Source organism: Vespa velutina, chromosome 16, assembly GCF_912470025.1.
Source record: "Vespa velutina chromosome 16, iVesVel2.1, whole genome shotgun sequence".
NCBI lineage: Eukaryota > Metazoa > Arthropoda > Insecta > Hymenoptera > Vespidae > Vespa > Vespa velutina.
The window spans coordinates 2,680,001-2,700,000 of record NC_062203.1 but is presented as its reverse complement, the minus strand read 5'-3'; the positions used below and the strand labels follow the sequence as shown (position 1 = coordinate 2,700,000).

General features: G+C 30.9%; 1 protein-coding gene across 3 annotated transcripts in view; it reads left to right on the top strand.

Moving 5' to 3' along the window:
• Positions 1 to 20,000, top strand: part of LOC124954939 (dipeptidase 1-like) — a 132,933-nt gene that overhangs the window by 78,579 nt on the left and 34,354 nt on the right. For 2 of the 3 annotated variants that reach the window (XR_007102718.1, XM_047508615.1), the window contains exon 3: positions 5,502 to 5,810. The exons of the other annotated variant lie outside the window; for it this stretch is intronic. Coding sequence is in view for 1 of the 2 variants with exons in the window: in XM_047508615.1 (XP_047364571.1) it covers positions 5,502 to 5,810 (309 nt within the window). In the remaining variant the exon portion in view is untranslated. The remainder of the gene's footprint in view (positions 1 to 5,501; positions 5,811 to 20,000) is intronic. 3 annotated transcript variants of the gene reach the window in all.

Sequence of the window (20,000 nt, the reverse complement as noted above, 5' to 3'; positions counted from 1 at the left end):
GATGTGTAACATCGTATCTGTGTGAATACATATATGGTATATCGTTTTTGAAAATAGAAAAAGAGAAAAACAATCTGTATATGCGTGAGAGCTCTATCTCTCTTTCTCTCTCTCTCTCTCTATAGAGAGAGATAGAGATAGAGATAGAGATAGAGAGAGAGAGAGAGAGAGAGAGAGAGATAGAAATATATCGCGAGGGACGTTAAAGCTCGAAGGTACTCTCGAAACAACTCGAATTCTCGATGGCATACCGGCAACCAAGCGAACAAGTTCCCATCGATATAAACGAGAAGAGAAAGTGCGTGTAACTTTTCGCGTTGTCCAAAATGATCGATGCCTTTCGATTGATCCTCGTATGGGTTCGATTGATCGAAACGTTTCGGGGCATTTGAGTTAACACGAATAAATGAACGCGAGAACTCGGCCGAAACGCGATTTTTACAAACTCACTTGGGTAAGAGAGTAAGAGTATAACAAGTAACAGTAGAAGAGAAAGAGAAAGAAAAAGATAAAGAATAAGAAGAGGATGAAGGGATGAAGGGTGGAGAGGAAAGGAAAAAAAGGGGGATAGTTTAGACTTGGCACGATTTGTTGTCAAAGGAAAAGAGGAATCGAGCAAGTCATCGAGGCTTAATCTGTCGTTATAAAAGGAACCGTTTAGATTGGACTGACGTTTATATCATTTTGCTAAGTATTAGATAGTAAGATATATATATATATATATATATATATATATATATTTATTTACTAACGAGTAATAGTAATTGTTAACTATTTTTAGCAAATAAAATTTTCTAAAGTTAATAACTTAAATTTATTTATAATTTATTAAAATTGAAGAAAAACTTTTATTTTTATTTACTAAAAATAGTAATAGTAATTATTATATTATAATAGTAATATAATAGTAATGAGATGAACTTTTGCATCAATCCAATATATATATATAAATATATGTGTCTCTATGTGTGTGCGTGCGTGTGTGTGTAAAGAAACAATCGTTATTAATAATCGTTACTTAATAAAATGCAGTTTTCGTTTTTTTTCTTTTTCTTTTTTTCTTTTTTTTTTTCTTTTTTTTTTTTTTGGACGAATGAGTAATTCGATTTCTTTTTTTTCTTTCTTTTTTTCTTTAATATTTTTTTCTTTCCTTTTTAACACGTAAATACATTTATTTAAATTCAATAATAAAATATTAAATGCAATCGATTAAAAGTTTCAAAGTGTAAATATCATTTAATTACTTTTACAATACAACATATAACAATGTGTTCTTCCTCTTTCTTCGTCTATTCTCGAACGCTTTATCGATTGTCGAAGTGCTCGACGCTTTTAGGGCAAATTCCGAACGTAGATATTATCTATGTATACGCTACGATTATCTTCAAATAGCGTGACTCGCTCCAGGGGAATGATTCGCTTGCATAATTACGAAGGACGTTGGAGAATCCTGGAGAATTTTGGTTGTGTCGATCATCGGTATCGTTATCCACGATAAACGCCCTGGGATTTTCGTGAAATTTTCGTCATTCGCGCGGAAAGTTTCGATCTTGTCTTTGGATTCCAATTCCTTTGAAAGAATTTATATTGAATTTATAAACATTAAATATATATATATATATATATATATATAATCTATTGTATAAATTAATTCTTTGATTTAAACTATAAATAATTATGTATATTTATATTAATTTATAATATTATTTCTATAATATTATTTATTTATATAATGTATATAATTATACAATATTAATTATATTGTATAATAGAATTAATATTAAATAAATTTTTAATAAGTAATTAATTATAAATAATCGTAGCTTCAAAATTCTTTCAGAGCAATTATAAATCTAAAGAGAGAGAGAGAGAGAGAGAGAGAGAGAGAGAGAGAAAAAAAGAGAGATGAACACAGAGGAAGAATTTAATGTAGAATATAAAAACGAAGTAATATAAAAAGAATAAAATAACAATTTCTTTATAATAGAAAGAATTATTTATCCGTTGGAGAACAAACACGCACACTTAAACAGATACAGAAACGTGCTTAGAAAAATGATTGAAATCTCTATATTATATACATACATATATATATATATATATTGATAAAAGTAATAGCGTAGATCTATCTACGACTTTTCCTTTATGTTTTAATCTCTGTTTCTTCTTTTTTTTCCTTTCTTTCTTTCTTTTTTTTTTTTTTGTTTCTTCCCTCCTGAAAAACTCTCGTACCTCTCCACCATTCCTCCTCGCGTTCCATAAATTCTCTTTCTATCTTTATCTTTTTATTTTTGCTACGAATAAAATAAGTAGAGTTTTACGATTTAATTTAATCGCAACTGGACGGAGATAGGATCGTACGAAAGGAAGAAATTAAATACGGATATATAGGTCAAAAGCCGGAGAATTCTGTGACGATATAAACTGACGATTTTTATTTGACGCTTTTGCTCCTTTCCTTTTCTCTTTCTTTTCTTTTTTTTTTTTTATCTTTAAATATTGTAAAGGAATTAACTTCAAATACGAAAAGGTTACTTGTGAATCGTTCGATATATATATATATATATATATATATAATATAGAAGAAAACGCACACACACATACACACAGATATACATATATATATATGTATATAAAAGAACTTCATCTTATCGGATTCGACTTGGAGAGCGTACGTAAGTGCAGATTGCTCTAAATCTGGTTACGCTTGAGTCTCAAATCCCATGCCATCGAAATCCCGGATTTTGACATATACTTTTCCACTGGCATTCGTATACGAGAGTGAGTGAGAGACTGTGCGAGCGAGCGAGTGTGTTACCTTTGACTTACAAGACCAATGAAATATCTCAGAGACAGGATGAAAATTTCTTTCGAACGTTTTCAACTTTCTGCCGATAGAATTTCTAACGGGATTAGAGCTAATTTTCCGATCGGAGATAAAGGAACGATGTTTGCCTAGCGCCGTTTCCTCTCTGGAAAAGGATTTCATGCCTTCATGAATAAGGCATAACATCAACCGAAGGCAAAAGCACTTATGACAGATTGCAAGCTATGCACGATGATTCGAAACGTCCGATTCGATATCTCGAACGGCTGAAAGGGTGAGTGTAGAAACTGTTAGGTTGCCAGGTCAGTCGTGCTGAATGAGGACTGATTAGAATTTAAGATATGTGGGTCAGTCGGATGTGGTCGATAATATCACCAGAGGGATATTTCCAAATGCTTTGCTCAAAAAAAAAAAAAAAAAAAAAAAGAAAAAAAAACGGAAAGACGAGATCCTTTAATCTAGGCTTCTTTTTTAGAGAAAAAAAAAAGAAATATATATATATATATATAAAGAAAAAGAGAGAGAGAGAGAAAGAGAGAGAGAGAGACAGATAGAAAGTAATTGAAAATCACGAAAGTTCTTCGCGCCATTACACGTTAATTTCAATTATAAGTACTTCAATGAAATTTATTAGACGTATCTTTCCCAGTGATAAAATAATTTATGTACACGTAACATTCATTTAATATTTTATTATAATACATTATAATAACCTTTTGTGTCATAAATTTGAGAAAACCGTGGGACAGACAGAAGAGTAAATGGACCCCTTTAACGGACAATTACATGACATTTCTGGGAAACATTTCAACTACTTGGATTTGCGAGATTTACGTAACAACCCATCACGTTATTCAACTAATTCCACAAATTACCGTTGATTAATGAGAAACGCACATTCGTTACAATATCGTCTGTTAATTTTAATGGAAATATAAACACACGTAAATATATGCGCCCTACTTTTATTATATTCAAATCCAATTAAAAAATTTTGTATTTTACGATATACATAAAATATATATAATTCGTTACATTCTTTATATAAATAAAATAATGAAGATATATTATTCATAACTAATTCATTCATCAATAATGATTAATAATTTATAAAATATAATAAAGTATTTCTGAACAATTTTTTTAAATTATCACATCGAACAATAACACGAACACCTAAATGCAAAACATTTAAAATCAAATGTTATCTCTATCTTCGGAAATAGATTAAGCGTTAGACAGATTACATTAGCAAACAGACATTTTAACAAATCTTTACGTTTTAATCGAAAACTATCGTAATTAAAAATAATAATAATAATTATTACTATTATTATTATTATTATTGAAAATTTCTAAGTAATTAAAATGACTTATTAAATGAATAAAAATATTACTGATCTTATTGAAGATTATTACCACTATCGTAAATTCAAATACAAAGTACCCAACATATATATATATATATATATATATATACACACACATACACACATATATTTAGAATCGAATGTTATCTCGTCTGGGAAATAGATCACAGGTGAAGATGGATGCATTAGATAGATACATTAGCAAACAAGTATCCTAGCAAAGTTACCAACTGGGATATCCTAACATGTCCTTACCGAATATATACCGACCGTAAACCTCTAAGTCTACGATAGACTAGCTATCTAGTATATCGGCCGTACGCAGCCTAGCCACGATAGGGGAACAAAGTGATCCTCTACCATTTGTATTCGACTACTATACCTTTGTCCGTTGAGATAAGTCTTTGGCTTAGAATAGGCCATTTCACTTTTCAACGAACGACCCATTATAACATTTGATACATCTCTTGAAATTAATTTCTATAGCAAAAGACGTCAGCAATAATTCTTCTCCCGTTTCTTTAGAATCTTACAGATTTAACTTGATTCTTATAAAGAAATATCTAATCATGAGAGATTTCAAATTTAAAGTAAAGAGAGAGAAAGAGAAAAAGAGAGAGAGAGAGAGAGAGAATGATTATAAAACGAACAATTAATTCCCGATTAATCACATACAATCAATATTAATCTTAATTGTGCACATTTCAAAATAATTTCAAGTTGTGTACTTTGGAGTGCGCTACATCTCAGGCACTGTTAAACAGCTGTCATTTTGTACAGTGTCAATAATTTTGACTACAAAAAAATACTGTATATATTCTTTGAAACCTTGAAAATAATTATCAGTAGATTTGAAAACGCATTTCCAATTCTGTCATTATAAAAAAAAAAAGGAAAAAAAGAAAAGACAAAATTCATGAATCATCAACAACGCACAAATTGTTTTAATTAAGCTTAAAGTTGATCCTTATTGTGTCCTAATCTACTAGATATAACTGAGGTTATATAGTCGAACGTTAATATCTGAGTATTTATTTAATTTAATTGTTTTTTTGTTATTACAAATTTTTAATAATTACATCGTATTTGAAAATTTTTCATTGATTTTATATTACTTCTTTTCTTTTCTTTTCTATCTTTATAAATTATATTTACAATTAATATAGATACAAATAATATCGTAACTTTGACAGAAATTATAAATTGTTCGTAAGATATCATCGATAATTGTATATTTTAATCGATTATGAGAAATAAGTATGTAGTTAAATATCAGGTTTGACTGATCGGTCGTCTTGTTTCAGGATGTGCCCCCGACCTTCCATCGACCCCAGTCCAGACTGGGATACGAGGAATGTCCACAATCTCGCGTGGGATATACCTCGGATTCCAGGTGTGCCAGTGGACTTGGGTACGATGACACGGGCGGGGGTTACCTGGATCAGACTGACCCAAGGATGTATTGCACCGGCGGTTATTGCATGGGGGATACGATGATGGCCACTAGCAGAGGTGTCTGCGGCGAGGAAGTTGAACTCGACATGCGGAGGCATATTCAAGCTTGTGCCTGCACCTGTAATCATATGGGATACGGAAATTACATGGACTATCAGGTAAAAAAAAAAAATCAATATCATTCATTTTATATACCTGTACATATATATATATATATATACACACACGTATGTATGTGTATAACGTTATACGGATCATTAAAATTCTCATGATATTTCGAATTGTCGTTGGAATGGAGAAAAACATTTTTTTTTTTTTTATTGTCACTCGATCTAATTAAGGAATTATTTATTTTTGTTTATTTTTATTTTTATTTTATTTTATTATCATCTTTTTTTTTTTTTTTTTTAGTATTGATTATATTATTAGATAAAATATTATTGGATAAAAAAGTAACTTTCTTTTTTATTTTTTTTTATAACATGTATACTATATATTGGGATTAATAATGCAATAATAATTAAATTATGTGACTAGTTATATATATATATATATATACATCGTGATGTATTTATTTTTCTATTTTTTTCTTTCTTTTTTTTTTGGAACTACGAGATAGAATATGACGAATAATTTAATAATTAAAAATGTAGGTGTAATTCTTTCTTTTTTTCTTTTTCTTTTTCTTTTATTAGTGACAATGGCTGTCACGTCAAGGAGTTTAGATTTATGAAAGATTTACTAAAGACAATTTATTATTCAAGAATATTATTTCCGAAAGATGTGACGATTAAAATGGCTTATTTTATTCACTTTGTTTGGACAACGTTTAATATAGGACGTAATAAAAAATATACATGTGTCAGTGACGAGAGAGTCTATTCGAGTTAGCGTTTATTAAGAAAGCTAATATTTATTAATGATTGAGAAAAATCAAGGCGAGAGGAGTACGAGAAAATAAATTTTTCAAATTTTCTTTTTTCAATATTCGAAAATGAGAACAAATTATTGTAATGATATAACGATAAGAATATAATAATATTTTTAAGAATTCAAAACAAAAATAAATTGTAATGACATAATAACCTTGATATACATATATATATATATATATATATATATATATATATATATATAATATATATACGTTCTCTATATTTACTAAGGTACAATGTCTCTGGTTTGAAAGTTACGGAGAGTTAGATTAATCGAAATTGTCATTGGCACTTAACTTACAATTTGAACTTGAGAGTTGAAACTTGCAAATGACCGCATAGATTAATTCCTCATAATAGACTAAATAGCAAGGGTTGCGTAAGGGTTAAGATAGTCTATTGACTTTCGATGATCGAGAAGGAAGGGAATCAAGGTATGAGATAGGGTGGATGAATGTGGTCGCTTGATCGTCAAGATGTTGGATTACGTTCGATGCTTTGTCTCCTACACATACTGACGATGGTGAGAATGTTTTATCAAAAGGAACTTTTGGATGTATTTTATCTGAACTGAATTAATATTCTTACGATATACAATTTACTTTTTAGTTCAGATTCTCCTTGGCTACTCTCTCTCTCTCTCTCTCTCTCTCTCTGTTTTTCTACTTCGTCTAAGACATAGACACGTGCGTATCCTGTCCTTGAATTATTTCTACTGTAATCAGTGACATCAGCATTGTCATATGCGTCTTATCAAAACACAATACCTGTGTTTACTGTTGGTATTAATGGATATACGTGATTGATAATAAGTGAAAGATCTATGTAAATAACTTTATGGATCTCGATTTCTCGTATTACGATGATATCAATTTATTCGAACGATCTAAAAGAGTTATTAGTAAATAGAAAAGTTATACGTATGTTTTATGATACTTGATAAATCTCAAAGTTTGAATAATAATAAATCTCGTATTTCGAAGTAAATGATAAATCATGAATATTGAAGTATTTAATGATCTAAGGGATTTTTATAATGGAACATCACAATGAATCGGGAATCTAATCGATTAATCTCTCGCGATATTGATGATTAATGAAATACTGAGAATTTTTCGTTGCACTCTGATAATTGTTTTATTATCTTATCGAGTAAATATAATATCGATGTAACTATTACGATATGATATGAATGAAAATCAATTATTTTCTTACGTTCTTTCTCTATTTGTTTTCTTTCTTTCTTCTTTTTTTTTTTTTTTTTTTTTTTTTTCTTTTCTTTTCGTTTCCTTTGAACTTTTACAAATTTTCTCCGGTTTATACTTGCTGAACTCTGACAAAATGTATTTCCATTTACTTTTATTTTATCGTTCGGTGAGCCTGGATGGATTAGCCAGGATGAAAAGCATTTCTTCGGCGTGTTAAAAGGAGAAACAATGTTTTTCTAAACTCTGTCTGGCACAAACGATGCTCGAGTTTAAAATTTTCAACGTATGCAAAGTTCTTTGTATGATAGTTTGTAAGGCCTTGTCTTTGAAAGTGTACACAAGGGAACCTATATGAAGAGAAGGAAAGAAAAAAAGAAAGAGAGAGAGAGAGAGAAAGAGAGAGAGAGGGAGAGAGAGAGACGTTTCTAACCGTGAGCTCCTTAAAAGTTCTATGGGGAATATAAAACGTCTACTTCCAACAAGCTGTCCTGTCCTCCCGTGAAAAAAAAAAAAAAGAGAAAAAAGAAAACGAGAAGGAAGAGGAAAAAAAAAAAGAAGGAAAATGAACAAAACTTACGGGCCGATCAGTACAGCTGATAACGTTTCATAATAAAACTATTCTTTTAATATAAACAATTTTAAATATCTACCTAATAAGTATTCTCATATTGATCGGTCGGCGCATTAACGCTAACTCGTAATCCAGCTTTTACATTCACACGAATACAGGTGATACACAAAGGCACGCACGTAGAAAGCATATATATATATATATATATATATATATATATATATATATATATATATATATATATACGTGTGGGAAGTAATAAATAATTAACATCTGCTGAGTGTCCTTGTTAGTTTTCGTGATTTGCTTTGCATACGTCGTATATTATAATATTTTATCGTACCTAAAATCAAAGAAATTATTATCATTGATTGATTAAAAGTTTATGACGTTAAATGAATGTGACATTTTTTTAATAATGACGTCTAATAATAATATTAATAATAATGATAATAATAATAGTAATAATAATAATAATAATAATAATAATAGATTTAATATTTATAAATTAAAAGTCATGTGTTAAATTATGATTATAAAATTTGTCAAATATTAAATTTCTTTCAACATATATAAGAATAAAAATTTTCAATTAATCTTCAAAAGATATTGTATTAATTAAATGATTTTTTAATAATGGAGTATAACAACAATAACTAATAATAATAATAATAAATTTAACTCTTATAGATTAAAGGTCATATGTTACTAATGCCACGATTATAAAATTTGTTTGAGATAAAATTTCGACAAATATAAAAATCGATCTTGAATAAATCCACAAAAGTAATAGTTATTAATTAATTGAATGATATTTCGATATGAAAAAAGTGATGAAAGGAAGAAAAAAAAACAGAATTCGTTATCCTCGCGTTTGATCTATTATTGTTTCTGACTGTGATATAAATGAACGATCGAAAGAATCGTGAAAGGAAATTCGTGCAGGTTGACCTTTTGCCCGCGACTGATACCCACGTTTTATATGAAATGTCATTGCTAATCCAAGTAAGAGATATATATCAGTGACGTTCACTGCTGGCCGATTAGCCTTTATTTTTCACGGTCATGATACTAAAAGAGAAGAGACACAGCTGGTCGATCCTGTCACTCGAGACGTCGTAAAAATAACGAACGAAGCTACCCGATATTCCAAGAAAGAAATTATCAAATTTAGAGTTCACCGAATAATCTTATAATCTATATTTTCAATTAACGTCGCGCTAAGCGACTATATCCGGCTCATTAATCGATTAATATCGTTGTACTTGCATTACGGAATCCATATACATAGTGAATATATTTATGCGATAAAATCGATAAAGTCCAACGATGAAAATGTTCAATGGAGAAACGATGGGTAATTTTTTTGCGTATCTTTCTCTTATTTCGCGAATAAAAGTGGGGAAGGTCGGAGTGAGGGGTGGGGAGGAAAGAGAAAAGAAAATGAAACGAAACAGGAGGGGGGAGGGAGGGGAAAAGAACAAAAATAAGAAAGTTCAGAAACGAAGTTCGTGTATGTGTAAAGGGACAAAATAAAAAAGTTGGATCGTTTGGACCTAACAACTTGATCCTTACCAATTTACATATAAAAATAGAAATACGAAAGCCACCATACACTCTAAAAACACATGTACTCGAGTAATAGAAAAGAGAAAGACAAGAGAGAACATATATATGTATATAAACAACTGCACACGGTAAGTATCTACAAACTTACACTTAGAGACGAAAGTTGTACGAATCACCGGGTGTTATGGCCCCGTTTGAACCTTTTCCTAGCTAGATACCTATGTATCAAAAAAAAAAAAAAAAAAAAAAAAAAAAGAAAAAAGGAAGAAAAAAGGACAAAAATTCATTTTGAAATGGCGCTGGCTACACGTTACCGCTGTACGGCACTAACCTCAGACCCGTGTTCTGGTTCGACCGCACTGGTGATTCTGGAACGTTGCCAGAGAGTTGCAAAACGATCGTAAGAGCCTCGCTGCAAAAGAAAAAAAAGAAAAAGTAAAAAAAAAAAAAAGAAAAAAGAAAAAGAAAAAAAAACCAGCACGCGCGTATCTATCATCGTAATACCTGTCAGAAGGACTATCATGGATGCGCACGTGCGTATCCACGAAGGTACGTGATACTCGTACTGCGCATAGTTCCCTTTATGTCCTTACACAGAAACACAAATCCATGCACACATATGCACATATGCGCACACGCGCTCACACATGCGCTCACACACACACACACACACACACACACATATACACAAATATATATATAGACAGACAAACGGCACATATCAACGAAAGTATGGGAGTTGGATACATTTTTGGTTACGTGCCTACCAACCTACCTGTGCTACTCTATGTCTAGCCTTCTTTTGCGCGTGAGCACGAGCACGATTGGAGAACGGATGAAAAGTGTAACCGCAGCCGAGCAAAACTTTTCGAAAAGCATTGTTGCCCAGGTATCCAGGCATCCATTTTTGGATGCAGCTGTTCCTCTGGAACGTGGATAGACGGATTCTGGCGGGGCTAGGAGAATAAGGGCTGAAAGAGAGACAGAGAGAGAGAGAGAGAGAGAGAGAGAGAGAGAGAGAGAGAGAGGGAGAGAGAGAGAGAGAGAGGGAGAGAGAAAGAGAAAGAGAGAGGAGAACGGTCGTTTCTACTGCAGTGCAGCAAGTCAACTTTACGAATACATATCCTCCATCCTCCGTACCACCCACCACCCTCCGCTCCCTCCCTTATCTCTCTCTCTCTCTCTCTCTCTCTCTCTCTCTCTTTTTCTTTTTCTCTTTCTCTCTCCCTACCTACCTATCTACCTACCCACCCCTTTTCCATACTCTCCTTTCTATCTTTCTCTTTCATTGATTCTGTATATTGTTGTTTCATCGGAATATCCTTTATTTGTTGCGACAAATTTATTAGGTGCATTTTTATTTTTTTTTTTTATTTATTTATTTTTTTTTTTTTTCTGACAATCTAATTTGTCAGCCTTTCGGTCGAATAAGACTAATTAAGTAAATTAAATTACGTGATAGCGCGTGATACAGGATGAATAATTCATTGTTATTAAATTGAAAATTTGATTGTTCATTAGCCTCGAATGATATCATATCGTCGAATCATTTATATGGAACAGAATTTATGTAAATAGTTTTTCTTCACCGATTAAACATTTTTTAGCGATCGTTTAATGATCGTTCAATAAAATCAATCACAGGTATTTATTTCGTATCACACTTCTTCAGATTATGCGTATCACGTTTTCATGTTTTATCATTGATTTCGAAATGCGAGAATGATGTAAAAGAATGAAATTGAAATGGAATTTATAGATGTAATAGCCGTGTTGTTTTGCATGAACGTACAGCATGAAATATGAGAGAGAGAGAGAGAGAGAGAGAGAGAGAAAGAAAGTAATAGATAGATAGGTAGATGAATAAATAGATATATTTTAAGGGGGGAATACGTGGATTATTTTATTATTACGCATTCATTTATGCAGAATTTTTTTGTGATGAATTTATATCATATATACTTTAATAGATTATATAATAATAGAGCTATATATAACTTCCTAATATATATTATATATTATATATATATATACATATATATATATATATATATATATATATATCAGAGATATTAAATACAACTTTTTATTAAAAATTTCTAATTAACGACGTCGAATGAAATTTCACGAACAAAAATTAATTAATTTTCTATTTTTACTTTTTTCCTGCAATTAAATTGATCGACATTTAGTTATGTAATATCATAAAAAGTTACAAAAGTTGTATATAATTATATACAAATTAATATATTTTACGATGATATATAATTGATAGAAAAATAATTTATTATCGTGGTAATGTTCTGCAATCGAATAAAGAGCGATATTTTCTTTTCTTTTTTTGTTCCTATTTTTTGCTTTTTTTTTTTTTTTTTTTCTTCTTTTTCGTAAAACGAATCAATGCATTTAGGCATTGCTTCAATTGAAACGTTTCAATGCTCGTATACTCGCAAACACATTATAATACACTCGCCGCAACGCAAAAGCACGCAATTTCTCTCGTCACGTGTTTCTAGTATTTGCAGTGGCACGTTAAAGTCAAGAGAGGAGAGAATTATAATACGGTGGAAGCAATTGTTCGTTTGCACAAGCTACGGATGCAGTGAAACAGAGAGAGAGAGAAAGAGAGAGAGAGAAAGAAAGAAAGAGAAGGAGGATATTTGCCTATCGTCGACGTTACTATCCGCGTTAAGTCACAAGCTCGGAAGGGTTGCAAGCGACGTCGTCGTTGGGAACTTTGACTCTCTCATTCGTTGTCGGGCGTCCAAGGGAATAAAACTTGCATGCACTATGCAAGTGCGACGTTTCGGTGCACATAAAATGGCGTCGTGAAAGTACGTTTGCCAGTAGCTAAGGGAAATCACACGAAAACACACAAGAGATCTTCTCTTCTGTGAGAAGATAAAAATTTTGTATTTCCCTAAGAGTAAAATTTCGATCTCGTTAAATGGTTTTTCAATTGTAATGAAATCGGTTTTTTTTTTCTTCTTTTATTTTTTCTTTCTTTCTTTCTCTCTTTCAGATAGATTTTATTACATTACATTCATGTATGAGAGGAGCCATCGAAAAGTTTTCTCCGCCTTGAGGACGATTATTTCTAAATAAAAAAAAAAAATAAAAAAAAAGGAAAAAAGTAAAAGGAGAAAAGAAAAAGAAGAGAGAGAAAGGGAGAGAGAGAGAGAGAGAGAGAGAGAGTGTATGTGTGTGTATGTGTTTTTTAATGAAATGAATGAAACTTGAAACTTGTTATATGTTATATTTGGTCTTGTTTTTTATGAAAAAATTTTCGAGCGTATAAAAAATACCGAAGCACTTTCGAAAAACGAGATGGAAGTTTAAATTATATTCTCGAGACATTATCTTTTTCATTTTAACTTTCGCCCGTGTGATTCCCCGATGATATAACGTCATAACAAATTGCCTGAAAAATATTTAAAAATAAATAATTAAGTAATATTACATATTACAAATTACATATGTATAATTTTCACATAAGTATATATATATATATATATATATATGTGTGTGATACATCATAGTATTATAATATTTTATTGCAATAATTAATTATAATGATAAAAATGATAATAGTAATATTACGTGGGTAAGAAAGATAGAAAAGATATAAAAATTATTTTGCATGATATATTAAAACATTACAAATATTGTTTATAGATTATATTATTGAATATTTCCATTATAATACAATATATTTCAAAATATATCATAGACAGTACTGTAAATTGATTCTTATGCAGAAAAGTGCATAATATATATTTTAAGATTCCTTAGTTTATCCTAAGTATATCAGATCTATTAAAAAAATAATCCTATACTTTTCTCTTCTTTTTTTTTTTATAAAAATAAATTAAAAAAAAAATTTGTGTCTATACGATTTCGTAATATTCAATTAACAATATAAACTTCTATTAATATTAAAACTATCTTTTTATCTTTATTGAAACTTTTTCATTGATCTTCGATAAAATTGATTCGTTCTTTTATAAATGATAATAACATTTTCTCTAATCATATCTAATATACATATCCATGTATATAAATAAATAACTAGAAGACTCCTATTTATAGTAATTTTATAAAACGTAATCCTATATTGACTGACGTCAAACAGACGAATGATATTTTCTAAATTTAGTCAACAAGAGTTAGTTACTTTTGTAATTTAGAATTCGAAACTATACTTATGATTATCATTATATATATATATATATATATATATATATATCATTAGATAGCTCGCTCGTCATACGACAAAGTATTTTTTTCAATATTTTCATGTCGCAAGACGTAGCGTAAAAACAAAAAATAAAGAAAAAGAAAAAAAAAAAAAGTAAAAAAAAAAAGAAAAAAAAAATAGAAAAAGAAGATAGAAAAGAAAAAGGAAAACAAAAGGAAATAAATAAGTATAGAAAGAACGAAGAAGGATGAAAATCAAGAGGAGGAATGGTTCTTAGACCAACAGAAGAAAGGAATAGAAGAAACTTTCTCGAAATCCGTGCTTCATAAAATCTGAAAAACAAGTCGGGCCGAGTTCTACGCGACGTTCTTTGACGGTTGCTTAGAAATCTCTCCCTTTGGTCCTTCTTTTCCCTTCTGTTCTTTCTTCTCTCCCCCTCTCTCTCTCTCTCTCTCTCTCTCTCTCTGTCTCTTTCTCTCTTTCTTTCCCCTTTTCTCTATCCCTCATCCTTTCTCGTCCTTGTCTCACCGTTCACTTTCAATCCCTCCTCTCGAAGCGCGCGAGTGTCTTCGAGGCAACGAGGGCCGGTGCACCTTTTGTTCGCTAGACCATCGTGCAAGTTCTGAAAGCCCTTTTCTCAATCCCTCACCGCAATCCCTTCGTCTACGTTTTTCACCGTTCGAAATACGGACGGTGCCTCTAAATATTTAGTCCGGAGGTGAAAAACGTAAGGGCCAGGCTGAAGATAAACGCGAAAGGGAAGAATCGTTCGTCTCTCTCTCTCTCTCTCCCTCTCTCGCTGGGAAAGAAGAAAAAGAAGAAGAAGAAGAAGAGGAGGAAGGGAAAAAAGGGGAAAACATAACCACAGTATAATACTAGAAGGAAGACTACTAGGTTTTTCAATGTTGGTATCGGTGTTGGTATCATTAGATCACTCCTTGCTTGGACGAGCGCCTGCTGTTTCGGAAGAGCGCGCGAATTTTTTGATATCGTCGCGAAGATGCTTCCATTGTCCGAAAGAACGTGTCGTGTGAAAGACATATGTATGTATACATATATATATATATATATATATATATATATGTACATACGTATGTCGTATATATGTTATATGTGTGTATGAATGTACGCAGTGACACTGCTCTCTCTCTCTCTCTCTAACATATACGTATTTCTATTTTCTCACTTTCTGTCTCTGTCTCTTTCTTTCAATCTTTTTCATACTTTTCTTCAAAATTTTCTCTCTATAAGAGTGAATGGAATTTCTTTTTAAGAAATAGACAAAACACATTTTTCTTTACTCTATCCTTATTTGTTTTCTTCTTTCTTTCTTACACACTCTCTCTCTCTCTCTCTCTTTCTTTCTCTCTCTCTCTCTCTCTCTCTCTCTCTCTCTGTCTTTCTTTCTTTTTTCTTTTTTTTTTTTTTTTCTTACACGAAGAAACTCGAATGGATGTTCCTTTAGGTACTCAAAGAATACAACGTTCGATAGTAAAAATGTTTACAACTTTCCAGTAAGGAGGAAGGAAAGATAGAGATAAAGACAGAGAGAGAGAGAGAGAGAGAGAGAGAAAGAGAAAAAGAGAAAGAAACCAGCGTAAACAAAATGACTGCGAACGATCGTCGAGGAGAAGGTAGAAACGATAAGCGAAGTGGAGGAGTCGTAAAAGATAGATGAGAGAGATAATAATATCGGGCAGGGAGATGAAAGAGGACGTCGGCCTTGTGAAAATGGCGTCGGCCGTACGATATCCAAGAGTTTTTAGACGTTCGACGCGATGAACGTGTTGAGCGTTCAGCGTGAAAATAGCTGGGCTTTCGTGATAGCTCGCATAGAGGATGAGTTTTAGACGGCTTAGGAATGGCATACAGAGAGAAAGAGAGAGAGAGAGAGAGAGAGAGAGAGAGAGAGAAGAGAAAAAGAGTAAAAGAAAACGAAGGGGCGCGAAACAACGTAGGACGAAACAAAGAAAGAGGATGCAAAGTTAACGATGTCTCCAGTCGAGCAATCGGAAGTTATTACGGAAATAAAAGCGCGAGCTACATTGGTTTTTTGTATTAGTAGATACACGTAGGTACCTATCTATGTATTAGACGAGTGAGCTATAATGAAACGTGCAGTGTCTCGATTAAAAAGAAAGAAGCTTTACGAAAACTCGTTCGTCGATGATTACCTACATATGTATACATTCGAGTTGTCTCGAAAGTGAAAAAGAAGATAGAAAAGGATAAACGATAAAACGAATGATTTGTTTCATGAAAGATCAACGATTTTTCTATTTCCTTTTTTTTTTTTTAATAAAAAAAAAAAAAAAAAAAAAAAAAAAAAAAACAAGAAAAAACGTATAAGTACCAAGGGAAACTTTCATTACATAATTACATTAATTTTTTTGTTCTTCCTTTTTATCTTTTATCTTTTTATCTATTTATTTAATCTTTTTATCATAACTTTTAATCTTTTATTAAGAATTAAATAATTTTCATTAAGGATTAAATTATTATTATAATCGATGTTATAATAATATTATAATAAAATTATAATAATGTATGTTTAAATTCAGAACAACTTATTCTATCTCTTAAAATATTCTATTTCTTAAAAAATAAATAACACCTTCATTTATATATATATATATATATATATATATATATATATATATATATATATATATATATATAATTGCTAAATAAACAACACCTTCATTTATATAATATATATATATATATACGTGATAAATATATAAAGTAATATAACAGATGTGTTTTGAAATAAATTAAACGCTTTTAAAAATTAAAAAAAAAATAAAAGAAAGAAGGATGGAAAAATAACGTATGTGTATATGTATGTTATTAATCGATTTCTCATATATTCATAAAACATATGAATTACATTTAAAATTTTCGTAGAGATATATTTAATACAAATTCGTATAACAAACTTTAACTGCTAGATAACTGTATAACAATTTTTTTTTTTTAATCGAAAAATGTCCCTATCATAAAGTGAATGAATGATATCTTCGAAAGGTAACGCGTTTTATCGTAACGCAATTACATCGAAAAATATAATTTACGAAATCAGCTTACCCGACGATCCATTAACAACACTGTAGGACAAATCTTTTTTTTCCCTTTTTTCTTGTTGTTTTTTTTTTGTCTTTTTTTTTTTTATTTCTTTCCCCTTCAAATAAAATATTAAAGTCTCTTTGATAATTTACACACACACAAACACACACGCGTACGCGCCCTATTGTGCGGATCCATTATTCGATGAATATAACATTTTATTATGCGTGAATTATTTTTTACTCTGGGCAATGCAATCCCCGTTTTATATATATATTTATATATATATATATATATATATATATATATATATATATATATATCATCAATTACATGAAATATGAAAAATGTAAGGATTTTCTATTCACGTAGTCGTTCGTTGTAACTATGTATAAGCTTGTATCACGGTATGAATGTAAATGTATTCCCATAACTGAACCAAAAAGATGGGATTAACCCGTTAAATGTATGATTTTTATTATTCTTTTTTTTTATTTTTTTTTTTTATTTTTTTTTATTATTTTTTCTCTCAGAAACTTTTACGAAGGAAGGGGGAAAAAAAAAGAGAAAAAAAAAAGAACAAAAGAACAGTAATATAAAACTAACAACCACAGAACCGTAAAATTTATGACCTGCGGATGGTTTAAATATATGGTTAAATAACGTTTCGTAAATATTTTACAATAAAATAAAATATGTTTAATGTACGTATATAAAACAAATGCAATTACATGTAGTAATAATAAATCCATTTAATAACTTCGGAGTACTCTTCATTGTTAGATATAAACATATTTTTTTTTTTTTTTTTTTTTTTTTTTTTTTTTTTTTAATTACAAAGGAGATATAATTTTTACAAGATGTCAAATCCATTATTTTTGTCAAATTCTTGACACTTGTTGATCGTCATGATATTCAGAAACATGAAACATGAATTATCATTCATGAGGTTCATCGGTCAACCCGGTAACAAGGCTGAGGTAGTTTTTATCAAAAGAGACCAGGCCGAAATGTTAACGGAGTTTCACCCTAGCCGCGATCTTTCGCGTCGTTAGGTGCTCGTTCGCGCGCTTGATAAATATTTGTTCGGTAAGGCGGAAAATGAATGTCTTTTGTAATCACATTAGCTCTCGTGTGGCTGGCCGAGTACTATAGAACGGACCACCAACGAAGACGGCTGCTCGTTAGGCGCATATGTTTTTTTATGCGACCACTCTGTGAACCCTTGCTCAAGGCTCGATGTCTCTCTCTCTATCTCTATCTCTATCTCTATCTCTATCTCTATCTCTCTCTATCTCTATCTCTCTCTCTCTCTCTCTCTCTCTCTCTCTTTCTTTTCTCCTTTTATTCTCTTTAAGTACTTCACAAAGGAGTTCTATTTGGTAAAAACTCCATCTTGCGCTTGAACAACGCGCACCTACCATCAAGGGCCAGAGGATCGTTGTTGAGAAAACAAGTAACGTTCAGAGTAGCGTAAACACGGAAAACCATTGGAATCCCTTTTTTTTTCTTTTATTTCCCTTATTGCCGACGATAAATGCTTCTTACGGGAAAGTAATCATACTCGAACTAATTTGCGAATTCTAGAAGGGCATAATGGAGGGAAAGGGATCGTGGAGTAAAAGATCAAAATCCATCTGTTTATCTTAGAAATATCTATCGTTACGTTGTTAAACGTATTATCGAAATATGAAGGGATTTCTTTTTCTTTTTTTTTTTTTTTTTCGTAAGACAATTTAATAAGGAATTTAATAAGAAATGTCTAAGGCATATCATCGTCCGTTTATCTAAATTGTATGCGAGGCTAGTAAACAAGTAAGCAAGCAACGTCTCTTTTATATTTTTTATTTCTTTTTTTTTTTTTTTAAATTATAAAGAAACACGTTCGGCGAATAAACCGATTAAAATATTTCGCGATATAATTTCGAAGGAATATTAATGATACGAATGGATGATCAATAAATTCAATGATAATACAGTTAACACGTGAATTATTTTCTTTCTTAGAATTTGTTTATTTTATTTTATTTTGTTTTTTTTATTTGTTTTTTTTCATTATTCTATATCTCCTCCTTGTAAAAGAATCATTGAGAACAATGTCAAGACGATGTGAAAATATTCTTTATTTTTCTGCTTTTATAAATGTTTTAATTTTTCAAATATTTTTTTTATTTTTTTTTTTTTTTTTTTTTTTTTAGAAAAAAGAAAAAAGAAAAGAATCATTAAATGATAATGCGATGTAAAAGTTTCTCTCTCTTTCTTTTTTTTTTCTTTGTTTTTTCTCTTTTCTTTTCTTTTTTTTTTTTTCTCCTTCCTCCTTCTTTCATTTTTGTATTCATCGACTTTCCATCAGGAATTTAGATTCCTCTTCTAACCTTCTTCATTTCACGGTTTCCCTTTTTCGGTCGATCGTTTTAATTGTCCGCTCTGCTGCTTGCTTTAGGGATTTTCTGGACGAGATCTTACCTGACGAACGGCTGAAATTGCTTCCGCGAAAAGCGCTTCGGGCGAGCATGAAACTGGCAGCGTTCTCGAATGCATCGCGCGGAATGTACGAAACGAGCGAAACGACTGGGTCTTACTAGCAAACACGTTCATTTGCGAGTTCAGTTCACTATACCATTCCATATTTTACGCAAATGGTAAAGGTAAATGCGATATAATCGTTTTCGAGAATTCATGCTCTCGGTTTGCCATACGGAAAGCGCTTTTTCTGAGGTTACATGTTTGTATATCTTTTGAGAAATTAGATGAAAGTTTGAATCATATTCTTGAGGCGTCAACTTTACCGTTTTGATTTT